Genomic DNA, 13,715 nt, shown 5'->3' on the forward strand with positions numbered 1-13,715 from the left:
TAGCTGACTGGGGAGTGAGGAATCGGAGCCGGGTCTGCAGTAACAGGAACCACTAGCTGACTGGGGAGTGAGGAAGTAGAGCCGGGTCTGCAGTAACAGGAACCACTAGCTGACTGGGGAGTGAGGAATCGGAGCCGGGTCTGCAGTAACAGGAACCACTAGCTGACTGGGGAGTGAGGAATCGGAGCCGGGTCTGCAGTAACAGGAACCACTAGCTGACTGGGGAGTGAGGAATCGGAGCCGGGTCTGCAGTAACAGGAACCACTAGCTGACTGGGGAGTGAGGAAGTAGAGCCGGGTCTGCAGTAACAGGAACCACTAGCTGACTGGGGAGTGAGGAATCGGAGCCCGGTCTGCAGTAACAGGAACCACTAGCTGACTGGGGAGTGAGGAAGTAGAGCCGGGTCTGCAGTAACAGGAACCACTAGCTGACTGGGGAGTGAGGAATCGGAGCCGGGTCTGCAGTAACAGGAACCACTAGCTGACTGGGGAGTGAGGAATCGGAGCCGGGTCTGCAGTAACAGGAACCACTAGCTGACTGGGGAGTGAGGAAGTAGAGCCGGGTCTGCAGTAACAGGAACCACTAGCTGACTGGGGAGTGAGGAATCGGAGCCTGGTCTGCAGTAACAGGAACCACTAGCTGACTGGGGAGTGAGGAAGTAGAGCCGGGTCTGCAGTAACAGGAACCACTAGCTGACTGGGGAGTGAGGAATCGGAGCCGGGTCTGCAGTAACAGGAACCACTAGCTGACTGGGGAGTGAGGAATCGGAGCCTGGTCTGCAGTAACAGGAACCACTAGCTGACTGGGGAGTGAGGAATCGGAGCCGGGTCTGCAGTAACAGGAACCACTAGCTGACTGGGGAGTGAGGAATCGGAGCCGGGTCTGCAGTAACAGGAACCACTAGCTGACTGGGGAGTGAGGAATCGGAGCCGGGTCTGCAGTAACAGGAACCACTAGCTGACTGGGGAGTGAGGAATCGGAGCCGGGTCTGCAGTAACAGGAACCACTAGCTGACTGGGGAGTGAGGAATCGGAGCCGGGTCTGCAGTAACAGGAACCACTAGCTGACTGGGGAGTGAGGAATCGGAGCCCGGTCTGCAGTAACAGGAACCACTAGCTGACTGGGGAGTGAGGAATCGGAGCCGGGTCTGCAGTAACAGGAACCACTAGCTGACTGGGGAGTGAGGAATCGGAGCCGGGTCTGCAGTAACAGGAACCACTAGCTGACTGGGGAGTGAGGAATCGGAGCCGGGTCTGCAGTAACAGGAACCACTAGCTGACTGGGGAGTGAGGAATCGGAGCCGGGTCTGCAGTAACAGGAACCACTAGCTGACTGGGGAGTGAGGAAGAGGAGCCGGGTCTGCAGTAACAGCTGACTGGGGAGTGAGGAAGAGGAGCTGGGTCTGCAGTAACAGGAACCACTAGCTGACTGGGGAATGAGGAAGAGGAGCCGCGTCTGCAGTAACAGCTGACTGGGGAGTGAGGAAGAGGAGCCGCGTCTGCAGTAACAGCTGACTGGGGAGTGAGGAAGAGGAGCCGGGTCTGCAGTAACAGGAACCACTAGCTGACTGGGGAATGAGGAAGAGGAGCCGGGTCTGCAGTAACAGGAACCACTAGCTGACTGGGGAATGAGGAAGAGGAGCCGCGTCTGCAGTAACAGCTGACTGGGGAGTGAGGAAGAGGACTGGGGTCTGCAGTAACAGGAACCACTAGCTGACTGGGAAATGAGGAAGAGGAGCCGGGTCTGCAGTAACAGGAACCACTAGCTGACTGGGGAGTGAGGAAGAGGAGACAGGTCTGCAATAACAGGAACCACCAGCTGACTGGGGAGTGAAGTTGTAGAAACATCTCAAGAATGTTGAGGACTAGAGGACAGGACTAGAGCTCAATTTAGTCTCCTAGCAAAGGGTCTGAACACTTGTATAAATATTTATTTTTTTATAAATTTGCTAAAATTTCTAACAACCAGTTTTTGCTTTGTCATTATGGGGTAGTGTGTGTAGATTGACGAGATATTTTCTTTAATCAATTTTAGAATAAGGCTATAACGTAATGTTTCCAGTCCTCTCCCCAGCCCATTTTGCAAACCACTGACCAGGTCTAGCTAATAGGTATGAAGCAAGCCAGTAGACTGGAGTGAGTCGTTTGTCCAAAGGGAGAGGAGAGCAGAGTCTGTTGTCCAACGGGAGCAGAGTCGTTTGTCCAACGGGAGCAGAGTCGTTTGTCCAACGGGAGCAGAGTCGTTTGTCCAACGGGAGCAGAGTCGTTTGTCCAACGGGAAAGGGGAGCAGAGTCGTTTGTCCAACGGGAAAGGGGAGCAGAGTCGTTTGTCCAACAGGAGAGCAGAGTCGTTTGTCCAACAGGAGAGCAGAGTCATTTGTCCAACAGGAGAGCAGAGTCGTTTGTCCAACAGGAGAGCAGAGTCGTTTGTCCAACAGGAGAGCAGAGTCGTTTGTCCAACAGGAGAGCAGAGTCGTTTGTCCAACAGGAGAGCAGAGTCGTTTGTCCAACAGGAGAGCAGAGTCGTTTGTCCAACAGGAGAGCAGAGTCGTTTGTCCAACAGGAGAGCAGAGTCGTTTGTCCAACAGGAGAGCAGAGTCGTTTGTCCAACGGGAGCAGAGTCGTTTGTCCAACGGGAGCAGAGTCGTTTGTCCAACGGGAAAGGGGAGCAGAGTCGTTTGTCCAACGGGAAAGGGGAGCAGAGTCGTTTGTCCAACAGGAGAGCAGAGCCGTTTGTCCAACAGGAGAGCAGAGCAGTTTGTCCAACAGGAGAGCAGAGCCGTTTGTCCAACAGGAGAGGGGAGCAGAGCAGAGTCGTTTGTCCAACAGGAGAGGGGAGCAGAGCAGAGTCGTTTGTCCAACAGGAGAGCAGAGCAGAGTCGTTTGTCCAACAGGAGAGCGGAGCAGAGTCGTTTGTCCAACAGGAGAGCGGAGCAGAGTCGTTTGTCCAACAGGAGAGCGGAGCAGAGTCGTTTGTCCAACAGGAGAGCGGAGCAGAGTCGTTTGTCCAACAGGAGAGCGGAGCAGAGTCGTTTGTCCAACAGGAGAGCGGAGCAGAGTCGTTTGTCCAACAAGAGAGGAGAGCAGAGTCGTTTGTCCAACAGGAGAGGAGAGCAGAGTCGTTTGTCCGACAGGAGAGGAGAGCAGAGTCGTTTGTCCAACAGGAGAGCAGAGCAGAGTCGTTTGTCCAACAGGAGAGCGGAGCAGAGTCGTTTGTCCAACAGGAGAGCGGAGCAGAGTCGTTTGTCCAACAGGAGAGCGGAGCAGAGTCGTTTGTCCAACAGGAGAGCGGAGCAGAGTCGTTTGTCCAACAAGAGAGGAGAGCAGAGTCGTTTGTCCAACAGGAGAGGAGAGCAGAGTCGTTTGTCCAACAGGAGAGGGGAGCAGAGTCGTTTGTCCAACAGGAGAGGGGAGCAGAGTCGTTTGTCCAACAGGAGAGGGGAGCAGAGTCGTTTGTCCAACAGGAGAGGGGAGCAGAGTCGTTTGTCCAACAGGAGAGGGGAGCAGAGTCGTTTGTCCAACAGGAGAGGGGAGCAGAGTCGTTTGTCCAACAGGAGAGGGGAGCAGAGTCGTTTGTCCAACAGGAGAGGGGAGCAGAGTCGTTTGTCCAACAGGAGAGGGGAGCAGAGTCGTTTGTCCAACAGGAGAGGGGAGCAGAGTCGTTTGTCCAACAGGAGAGGGGAGGAGAGTCGTTTGTCCAACAGGAGAGGGGAGCAGAGTCGTTTGTCCAACAGGAGAGGAGAGCAGAGTCGTTTGTCCAACAGGAGAGGGGAGCAGAGTCGTTTGTCCAACAGGAGAGGAGATCAGAGTCGTTTGTCCAACAGGGCATGAAAATGAATAGATCTGTAAAGCCTGTGTTCTGTGAAGATGAAACCCTAGAGCTCAACCCTAGACAATGTTATGCCTCGGCCTCTGACATCAATCCTCAGGAAATACTAAAAACATGCACCTCCACGTGCTGCAGGACAGACACAGGAACTGGGTAGTGTGGCTGTGTAGGCAACACGTTTTAATTAAGGCATTTGGATATTACTTCAAATAACACCTGGTCTTGTCATTTACATCACCGGAGTAAAGAGCACATTGAAGAACTCCATCCACAAGGAGTCATTATGGATCAGAGAATGCACAAACTGAAGGGAAACTTAAAAATACATTAGTTCATTGCTTCCACATTATATTGTCCAGTGGCCTTTTTCCCTTTGTGCTTTTTGGTGTAATGATAGCAGGCCATTAGAGAGACAAAGCAGTCAGGCAGCAGCACCACCTATTCCACTGTTGTGTTAATGCAGCAAGCTAAATGTAGCACCACCAAGGCCCAGGGGACAGAACCAGGCAGTGAGTAGACTAGAGGGGAGGGGGCAAGGTCAGCGGACTGCAGAGTAACTGAGGAGGAGAGGAAGGCTGGGGGGGCAACCTGAAAATACTCTGTCCCATTGTCTAGATGGTTACAAGAGGTTACTATAGAAACATGGAGCTAGAGACAACACAGTCGTTATGATCAATCAACCATATGGCCCAGAGAACAGACTGATGAATGGCAACTTAATGAAATACCTTGTACAGGGGTGCTGCAGTTGAGTCACAAATCACCTATCAACCACACCAGGTGCCAATCTATGGCTAGAGTGACTGGAGTCTGACAATTTTATGGGCTGTCCTCTGACACCACCTATTATATAGGTCCTGGATGGCAGGAAGCTTGGCACCAGTGATGTGTTGGGCCGTTCGCACAACCCTCTGTAAAGCCTTGCGGTCAGATGCCGAGCAGTTACCATACCAGGCAGTGATGCAACCAGTCAGGATGCTCTCGATGGTGCAGCTGTAGAACCTTTTGTGGATCTGAGGACCCATACCAAATCTTTTCAGTCTCCTGCGGGGGAAAAGATTGTCGTGCCCTCTTTACGACTGTCTTGGTATGTTCGGACCGTGATAGTTCTTTGGTGATGTGGACTCTCGACCCGCTCCACTACAGCCCCATCGATGTGAATGGGGGCCTGCTCAGCCCGCCTTTTCCTGTAGTCCATGATCAGCTCCTTTGTCTTGCTCACAGAGGTTGTTGTCTCTGACCTCCTCCCAATAGACATTCTCATCGTATGTCGGTGATCAGGCCTACCACTGTTGTGTCATCAGCAAAATTAATGATGGTGTTGGAGTCGTGTTTGGTCACGCAGTTGTGGGTGAACAGGGAATACAGGAGGGGACTAAGTACACGCCCCTGAGGGGCCCCTGTGTTAAGGATCAGCATGCCAGACATGTTGTTGCCTACTCTTACCACCGTAAGGAAGTCCAGGATCCAGTTGCAGAGGGAGGTGTTTCATCCCAGAGTCCTTAGTTTATTGATGAGCTTCATGGCCACTATGGTGTTGAACGCTGAGCTGTAGTCGTTGAACAGCATTCTCACATAGGTGTTCCTTTTGTCCAGGTGAGAAAGGGCAGTTCGGAGTTTGCATCATCTGTGGATCTGTTGGGGCGGCATGCGAATTGGAGTGGCTCTGGGGTGTCCGGGAGGATGCTGTTGATGTGAGCCATGACCAGCCTTCCAAAAGCACTTCATGGCTACCGACGTGAGTGCCACGGAGCGGTAATCATTTAGGCAGGTTACCTTTGCTTCCTTGGGCACAGGGACTATGGTGGTCTGCTTTAAACATGTAGATATTACAGACTAGGTCAGGAAGAGAATGTCAGTGAAGACACTTGACAGTTGGTCCGTGCGTGCTTTGAGTACACGTCCTGGTAATCCGTCTGGCCCAGCGGCTTTGTGAATGTTGACCTGTTCACATCGGCTACCGAGGAGGTTATCACAGTCATCCAGAACAGCTGGTGCCTTGTGCACGCTTCAGTGTTGCTTGCCTCGAAGCAAGCATAAAAAAGCATTTAGCTCGTCTGGGCAGCTTGCGTCTGGGTTTCCCTTTGTAGTCTGTAATAGTTTTCAAGCCACATCCGACAAGCATCTGAATCCTACTACACCGGCTCTCTTAATCCAGTATTGATACTTTGCTCGTTTGATGGGTCGTCTGAGGGCATAGCGGGATTTCTTATAAGCGTCCGGATTAGTCTCCCTCTCCTTGAAAGCGGTGGCTCTAGCTTTTAGCTCGATGCGGATGTTGCCTGTTGGCTCCTGGTTGGGGTATGTACATATAGTCACTGTGGGGACGACATCAATAAGTGCATCGATGACGAGGTGGTGTATTCCTCAATGCCATTGGATGAATCCCGGAACATGTTCCAGTCTGTACTAGCATAACAGTTCTGTTGTGTAGCATCCGCGTCATCTGACCACTTCTGTATTGAGAGAGTCACTGGTACAACCTGCTTTAGATTTTTGCTTGGAAGCAGGAATCAGGAGGATAGAATTATGGTCAGATTTGCCAAATGGAGGGCGGGGGAGAGCTTTGTATGCATCTCTGTGTGTGGAGTAAAGGTGGTCTAGAATATTTTTCCCCTGGTTGCAGGTTAAAAAAATAATAATAATAAAAATTGGTAAAACTGATTTAAGTTTGCCTGTGTAAAAGTCCCCGTCCACTAGGAGCACCGCTTCTGGGTGAGCATTTTCTTCTTTGCTTATGACCTTATAGAGTTGGTTGAGAGCGGTCTTAGTGCTTCACTTTGTGGTAAAAAGACAGCTACGAATAATACAGACTCTCTTGGTAGATGGTGTGGTCTACAGCTTGTCATACAGTACTCTACCTCAGGCGAGCAATGCTCGCTGACTAGCTAATTGAGGTAACATGCGTTTTCTCCCAGTCATCCTAATTACAAATACACACTCTGTTCAGATTATTAAGTAGCAGCCTAAAGTCTCCACTCGCCTAGCTAGCGTCGCCACTCGCCTAGCTAGCGTCTCTACTCGCATAGCTAGCTTCTCTACTCGCATAGCTAGCTTCTCTACTCGCATAGCTAGCTTCTCTACTCGCATAGCTAGCTTCTCTACTCGCATAGCTAGCTTCTCTACTCGCATAGCTAGCTTCTCTACTCGCATGTCGCCTCAATTAGCCTAGCTGCTCGTTAACTAGCTAGCTTCTCTATTGTTTGATGCAGTCAAGACAGGTACTATTTATTCAGATGATTGACAAACTTCTAGCTTCCATGTTATTTAACTAGCGTGAATCGGCATGGTTGCTGCTGTCCCGCTCTCCCTCTGCAACCAGTGTCAGTCACTCACTCACTTGTTAAATCGGTGTAGATGGAGGAGACAGGCTAAAGAAGGAACGTATCCTCTGCAGCAGAGGTAATTCTGGGTCTTCCTTTCCTGTGGTTGTCCTCATGAGAGACAGTTTCATCATAGCGCTGGATGGTTTTTGCGACTGCACTTGAAGAATTTTCCAGATTGACTGACCTTCATGTCTTCAAGTAATGATGGACTGTCGTTTCTCTTTGCTTATTTGAGCGGTTCTTGCCATAATCTGGACTTGGTATTTTACCAAATAGGGCTATCTTCTGTATACCACCCCTACCTTGTCACAACACAACTGAATGGCTCAAATGCATTAAGATCAGAAATTCCACAAGTTAACTTTTAACAAGACACACCTGCTAATTGAAATGTATTCCAGGTGACTACCTCATGAAGACGGTTGAGAGAATGCTAAGAGTGTGCAATGCTGTCAAGGCAAAGGGTGGCTACTTTGAACAATCTCAAATCAATTTTGATTTGTTTAAAACTTTTTGGGTTTCCATATGATTCCATATGTGTTATTTCATAGTTTTGAAGTCTTCACTATTATTCCACAATGTAGAAAATAGTAAAAATAAAAACCCTTGAATGAGTAGGTTTCCAAACGTGACTGGTACTATAAATATTTTATTATTACGGTGACGGTGGTCATTTGGCTGACTAATAATCAACCATAACCGTCAACACAAACACCCGTTATTATTTCTCGGTGTAGAGCAAACGCCGGTGTAGTAGAGCCAACGCCGGTGTAGTAGAGCTAACGCCGGTGTAGTAGAGCCAACGCCGGTGTAGTAGAGCCAACGCTACATTTTCAAACATTACTATTTTTTTGGTACTACTTTTATTTATTACTTATTGTGGGATTTTTATATAAATGTGCCTAGCACTGTTGAGTGAAACTTCTACACCTGCATTGCTTGCTGTTTTGGGTTTTAGGCTGGGTTTCCGTACAGCACTTTGAGATATCAGCTGATGTACGAAGGGCTATATAAATAAATTTGATTTGATGAGAGCCTTCAAGTAAGAATTTCACTGTACCGTTTACACCCTGTATCACAGGACCAATAAACTTTGATTTGATTTAATAAATGTCTCGCATAAATAGACAAGAATACATTTAAAGTGCCATACGGTCACCCTTGACAACAACAGAGTAGGTGTGGCCAATGGCACTGACTGTCAGGGCAGGAACCAATGACATGTCTAAAGCAGGAACCTGCAACCTCGTTTTATTGTTTTGCCTTTCTCTCTGAACAGAGCAGTCTGGCTGCAGAGGAACAGGCAATGACTTCAGGATGTCCTCTATAGCCAATACATCTCAGCTATGCGGGAGGAAATGACAAAGTTACAATCGAGGGAGAAGAAATGTTACCACTCAGTGACTCAGTAACCAGAGAATGCGGAGTCTGACCCAACATACCAGCACATGGTTCCTACTTCTAAGACAGAGTCAGAGGACTGGCAGCTATGTCTGCAGGAGTTGTTTTATGATGAGAGGAGAGAATGTAGAGGGGTTGAGGGTGTGAAACCTAATGCCTTGCCACCTCAGGCCTGTGGGATGGGGTTGAGCAGAGGGGAGAGAGGAGAGCGATGGCTATGACCTGGAATCTAAGGTTCAGGGTTGGGAATCTGGGAATCCCAAGATGGGAACGTCTGAAGGGGGAAAATGTTGAGAGCGACGGAAGGAACCCTCTCCCGGAGAAGAGTTAGGGGGTATGAGCCAGTGTGCTTTTACCTGTGAATACCAGCCGTCCCATAGAGAGAATAAATGACATTTAGAAATACATTTCTGGCATTCACCCTCATCGTCACCCTCAGCTCAATAACCAAGGTGTAAAATGGTTGATTTCTCCTGCTGGCTGTGCGAGAGACAGAGTTGTCTGAGAGGCACGAAGACACGGTCTCAGCCCCACAACAGAACAATCATATCAGATGAAAAACACAGTGAAGATATCAGGATGATTTCCTTTCTTCCTCTTCAGTGTCAAACTGATGCTGAATAGTACTCATAGAATAGTACTTAGTAAGGTTATGACTGCTGGTGTTTGGTTCAGGGGGGTACTCAATTGTGAGGATAGATGCATGCAGAGAGGAAGGAGACTACGGCACAGAAGACAGTCTTACACTCAGCTGGCCCCTCCCCGGATGTTGTGTTAAACGCTCAGATGAGAATGTGAGTAGGCACAGAGAGGGCTTCGAGGATAACCCATCCTTACCACAGTATGTTCCTCAGGCCACACAGCTTAGAGGATAACCCATCCTTACAGCAGTACGTTCCTCAGGCCACACAGCTTAGAGGATAACCCATCCTTACAGCAGTATGTTCCCCAGGCCACACAGCTGCATATCAGGGTCCAAAAGAGCATAACGAAACTAATTTGTCTGTTCCATCTATGTTCCTTCAAGAGGACATGTAATACCAAAATGGGACAGTGGCCAATGAGGCCTGATCTTTTAGTCATCTCTGCATTCCATGGAGTCACAGTGAGGGAGTTTACATGGAATGATATTCTTTAACTCCCTTGACTTGTTGGATTCCAGATGAATTAAATCTGGTTGTTTTATAGGACTAGGGTTATCACACGTCTATCGACATGCCTGTAGTCCTTTGAGTCACAGGTAACTAGGTATGCCCCTAAAAAGAATGCCCTTATGGATCGATGTTCAGTAACAATATATTGGCTGTATACACGGGGTGCCAGGCTATATACACAGGGCGCCAGGCTATATACACAGGGCGCCAGGCTATATACACGGGGCGCCAGGCTATATACACGGGGCGCCAGGCTATATACACGGGGCGCCAGGCTATTTACACGGGGCGCCAGGCTATATACACGGGGCGCCAGGCTATATACACGGGGCGCCAGGCTATATACACGGGGCGCCAGGCTATATACACGGGGCGCCAGGCTATATACACGGGGCGCCAGGCTATATACACGGGGCGCCAGGCTATATACACGGGGCGCCAGGCTATATACACGGGGCGCCAGGCTATATACACGGGGCGCCAGGCTATATACACGGGGCGCCAGGCTATATACACAGGGCGCCAGGCTATATACACAGGGTGCCAGGCTATATACACAGGGTGCCAGGCTATATACACAGGGTGCCAGGCTATATACACAGGGTGCCAGGCTATATACACAGGGTGCCAGGCTATATACACAGGGCGCCAGGCTATATACACAGGGCGCCAGGCTATATACACAGGGCGCCAGGCTATATACACAGGGTGCCAGGCTATATACACAGGGTGCCAGGCTATATACACAGGGCGCCAGGCTATATACACAGGGCACCAGTACTGAGTCGATGTGCAGGGATACCAGGTAATTGAGGTAGATGTGTACATATGGTAGAGATAGTGACTAGGCAGCAGGATAGATATTAAACAGGGGCAGCAGCGGTGTGACGAGTCAGAAGAAGAGTGTACTATGGGTCTGTAAACTTGTCATCCCGATCGACAGACAGTCCAGCTGCGTCCTGTCTACCTCATCTACCTTGTACCCCTGCACATTGACTCGTTACGGGTACTCATATTATATATAGCCTCGCTGTTGTTTATTGTGTTACGATTTTACATTTTTGTTCGTTACATTTCCTTACTTTTTAACTCTGCATTGTTGGAAAGGGGGTCGTAAGTAAGTCATTTCTCGGTAAAAGTCTACACGGGTCTGATTCTGCGTATATAGGAAATAAGGTCTGATTAGTGGTCGAGCTGTCCTGTGTTCCTCATCTACCTTGTACCCCTGCACATTGACTCGTTACTGGTCCCAGAGCAGCATGCTGGTGACTGACTGAAGACAGCAGCAGCCTGTTATACACAAACTACTGGAAACATGTGTTGCTCAACTGCATCTACTCATTGAGAAATAACCAGTGATCATTTCACTTCGCAGGCGAAAGGGACCGCAAAAAAAAGTCATTAATTATACCACCCAAAAACTGCTGGACATAAGTGTTCACTGCTCGTAAAGATGTAACAAAAGACGGTCCCGTCTCCTACAATCACTTTGGAATGAAACAATGTTTTGGAGCCGCAACAACTTCCCAAAAATATAACACGTAGAGACTTTGACTTACCTCTACAAAGAAAGAATCCATTTACAATGAATGATCCTCCAAGAAACTATTCTGATCTTAGATTCCAGGTCCCACAGAGGAGCGGAGGACGAACATGTATTTCCTGATGCTTTCCATTCGCGAGGTCAAGATGAGAGACGTTTCCTTCGCTCTCTTTCTTCTCCTAACGGGAACACACACCGAGTAAACCAGGGAATTCCTATTAGCGTCCCAGTCAGAAATCAGTGGTAAACGGGATTTAAAACACCACAACACAAATAGACACAGCGTCCGTCTGTTTGACTCGTGTAGTGTGTCCGGTATGAATGAGTCCGGTATGAATGAGCCCGGTATATCACTGAAGGCGGAGCTTGAAACGGTAGACTCGCCCATGAACCACGCCCTTATTGGACCAATGTACCAGCAGCGTAAATCTAATGAACTGATGACGTTTGTTATCATTTTCATTTCAATTATTAGTAGTTTAGTACACTATATATACAAAAGTATGTGGACCCTCCTTCAAATGAGTGGATTCGTCCATTTCAGCTACACCCCTTGCTGACAGGTGTATAAAATCAAGCACACAACCATGCAATCTCCACAGAGAAACATTAACAGTAGAATGGCCTTACTGAAGAGCTCAGTGACTTTTAACAAGTCAGTTTGTAAGATTGCTGCCCTGCTAGAGCTGCCCCGGTCAACTGTAAGTGCTGTTATTGTGAAGTGGAAATGTCTAGGAGCAACAACGGCTCAGCCGTGAAGTGGTAGGCCACACAAGCTCACAGAACGGGACTGCTGAGTGCTAAAGCATGTAAAAATACAAACAAACAAAAAAGCTTCTGTCCTCAGTTGCAACACTCACTACCGAGTTCCAAACTGCCTCTGGAAGCAACACTCACTACCGAGTTCCAAACTGCCCTGGAAGCAACACTCACTACCGAGTTCCAAACTGCCTCTGGAAGCAACACTCACTACCGAGTTCCAAACTGCCTCTGGAAGCAACACTCACTACCGAGTTCCAAACTGCCTCTGGAAGCAACACTCACTACTGAGTTCCAAACTGCCTCTGGAAGCAACACTCACTACCGAGTTCCAAACTGCCTCTGGAAGCAACACTCACTACCGAGTTCCAAACTGCCTCTGGAAGCAACACTCACTACCGAGTTCCAAACTGCCTCTGGAAGCAACACTCACTACCGAGTTCCAAACTGCCCTGGAAGCAACACTCACTACAGAGTTCCAAACTGCCTCTGGAAGCAACACTCACTACCGAGTTCCAAACTGCCCTGGAAGCAACACTCACTACCGAGTTCCAAACTGCCTCTGGAAGCAACGTCAACAAAATACCTGTTTGTATGGAGCTTCATGAAATGGGTTTCCAGGGCAGAGCAGCCACACACAAGCCTAAGATCACCATGCGCAATGCCAAGCGTCGGCTGGAGTAGCAGCAGTTTGGGGAAGGCCCTTTCCTGTTTCAGCATGACAATACCCCTATGCACAAAGCAAGGTCCATACAGAAATGGTTTGTTGAGATCGGTGTGGAAGAACTTGACTGACCTGCACAGAGGCCTGACCTCTGCCCCATCGAACACCTTTGAGTATTGAGCCAGGTCTAATCACCCAACGTCAGTGCCGACCTCACTAATGCTCTGGTGGCTGAATGGAAGCAAGTCCCCTCAGAAATGTTCCAACATCTAGTGGAAAGCCTTCCCAGAAGAATGGAGGTTGTTATATCAGCAAAGGGAGGACCAACTCCATATTAATGTCCATGATTTTGGAATGAGGTGTTCGATTAGCAGGTGTCCACGTGACACTAGGCTACATGTAAAACGGTCCTGATTTTTTAAGCATATGTTATTGTACCTCAATGGACAGAGTCAGGGTTATCCAGGGCTGTAAAGGAGACCAGGTCATTGACTTACTTCACTGGAAGAACTGGGAGAGAGAACATAGGAGGGAGAGCATAGGAGATGGAGAGAGAGCATAGGAGAGGGAGAGAGAGCATAGGAGAGGGAGAGAGAGCATAGGAGAAGGAGAGAGAGCATATGTTTCACATCCGAGAGCATAGGAGAGAGAGCATAGGAGAGGGAGAGAGAGCATAGGAGAGAGAGCATAGGAGAGGGAGAGAGAGCATATGTTTCACATCCGGAGTCTGAGAAGTAGACTGTGATGTGAAGATTTGTTGACAGGGTATCTGGGTATTAACAGGTTTTGATAGCTGATGATTTGTTGACAGGGTATCTGGGTATTAACAGGTTTTGATAGCTGATGATTTTTTGACAGGGTATCTGGGTATCAACAGGGTTTGATAGCTGATGATTTGTTGACAGGGTATCTGGGTATTAACAGGGTTTGATAGCTGATGATTTGTTGACAGGGTATCTAGGTATTAACAGGGTTTGATAGCTGATGATTTGTTGACAGGGTATCTGGGTATCAACAGGGTTTGATGTCTGATGATTTGT

General features: G+C 48.8%; 1 protein-coding gene across 1 annotated transcript in view; it reads right to left on the bottom strand.

Moving 5' to 3' along the window:
* Nucleotides 1–11,561, bottom strand: part of myo10l3 (myosin X, like 3) — a 186,228-nt gene extending 174,667 nt beyond the window's left edge. Inside the window, exon 1 of the mRNA XM_031805837.1 lies at nucleotides 11,269–11,561. Within this exon, the coding sequence (XP_031661697.1) occupies nucleotides 11,269–11,289 (21 nt within the window). The 5' untranslated portion in view covers nucleotides 11,290–11,561. The remainder of the gene's footprint in view (nucleotides 1–11,268) is intronic.
* Between the last annotated feature and the right edge of the window lie 2,154 nt (nucleotides 11,562–13,715).

Source organism: Oncorhynchus kisutch, linkage group LG26, assembly GCF_002021735.2.
Source record: "Oncorhynchus kisutch isolate 150728-3 linkage group LG26, Okis_V2, whole genome shotgun sequence".
NCBI classification, from domain to species: Eukaryota; Metazoa; Chordata; class Actinopteri; order Salmoniformes; family Salmonidae; genus Oncorhynchus; species Oncorhynchus kisutch.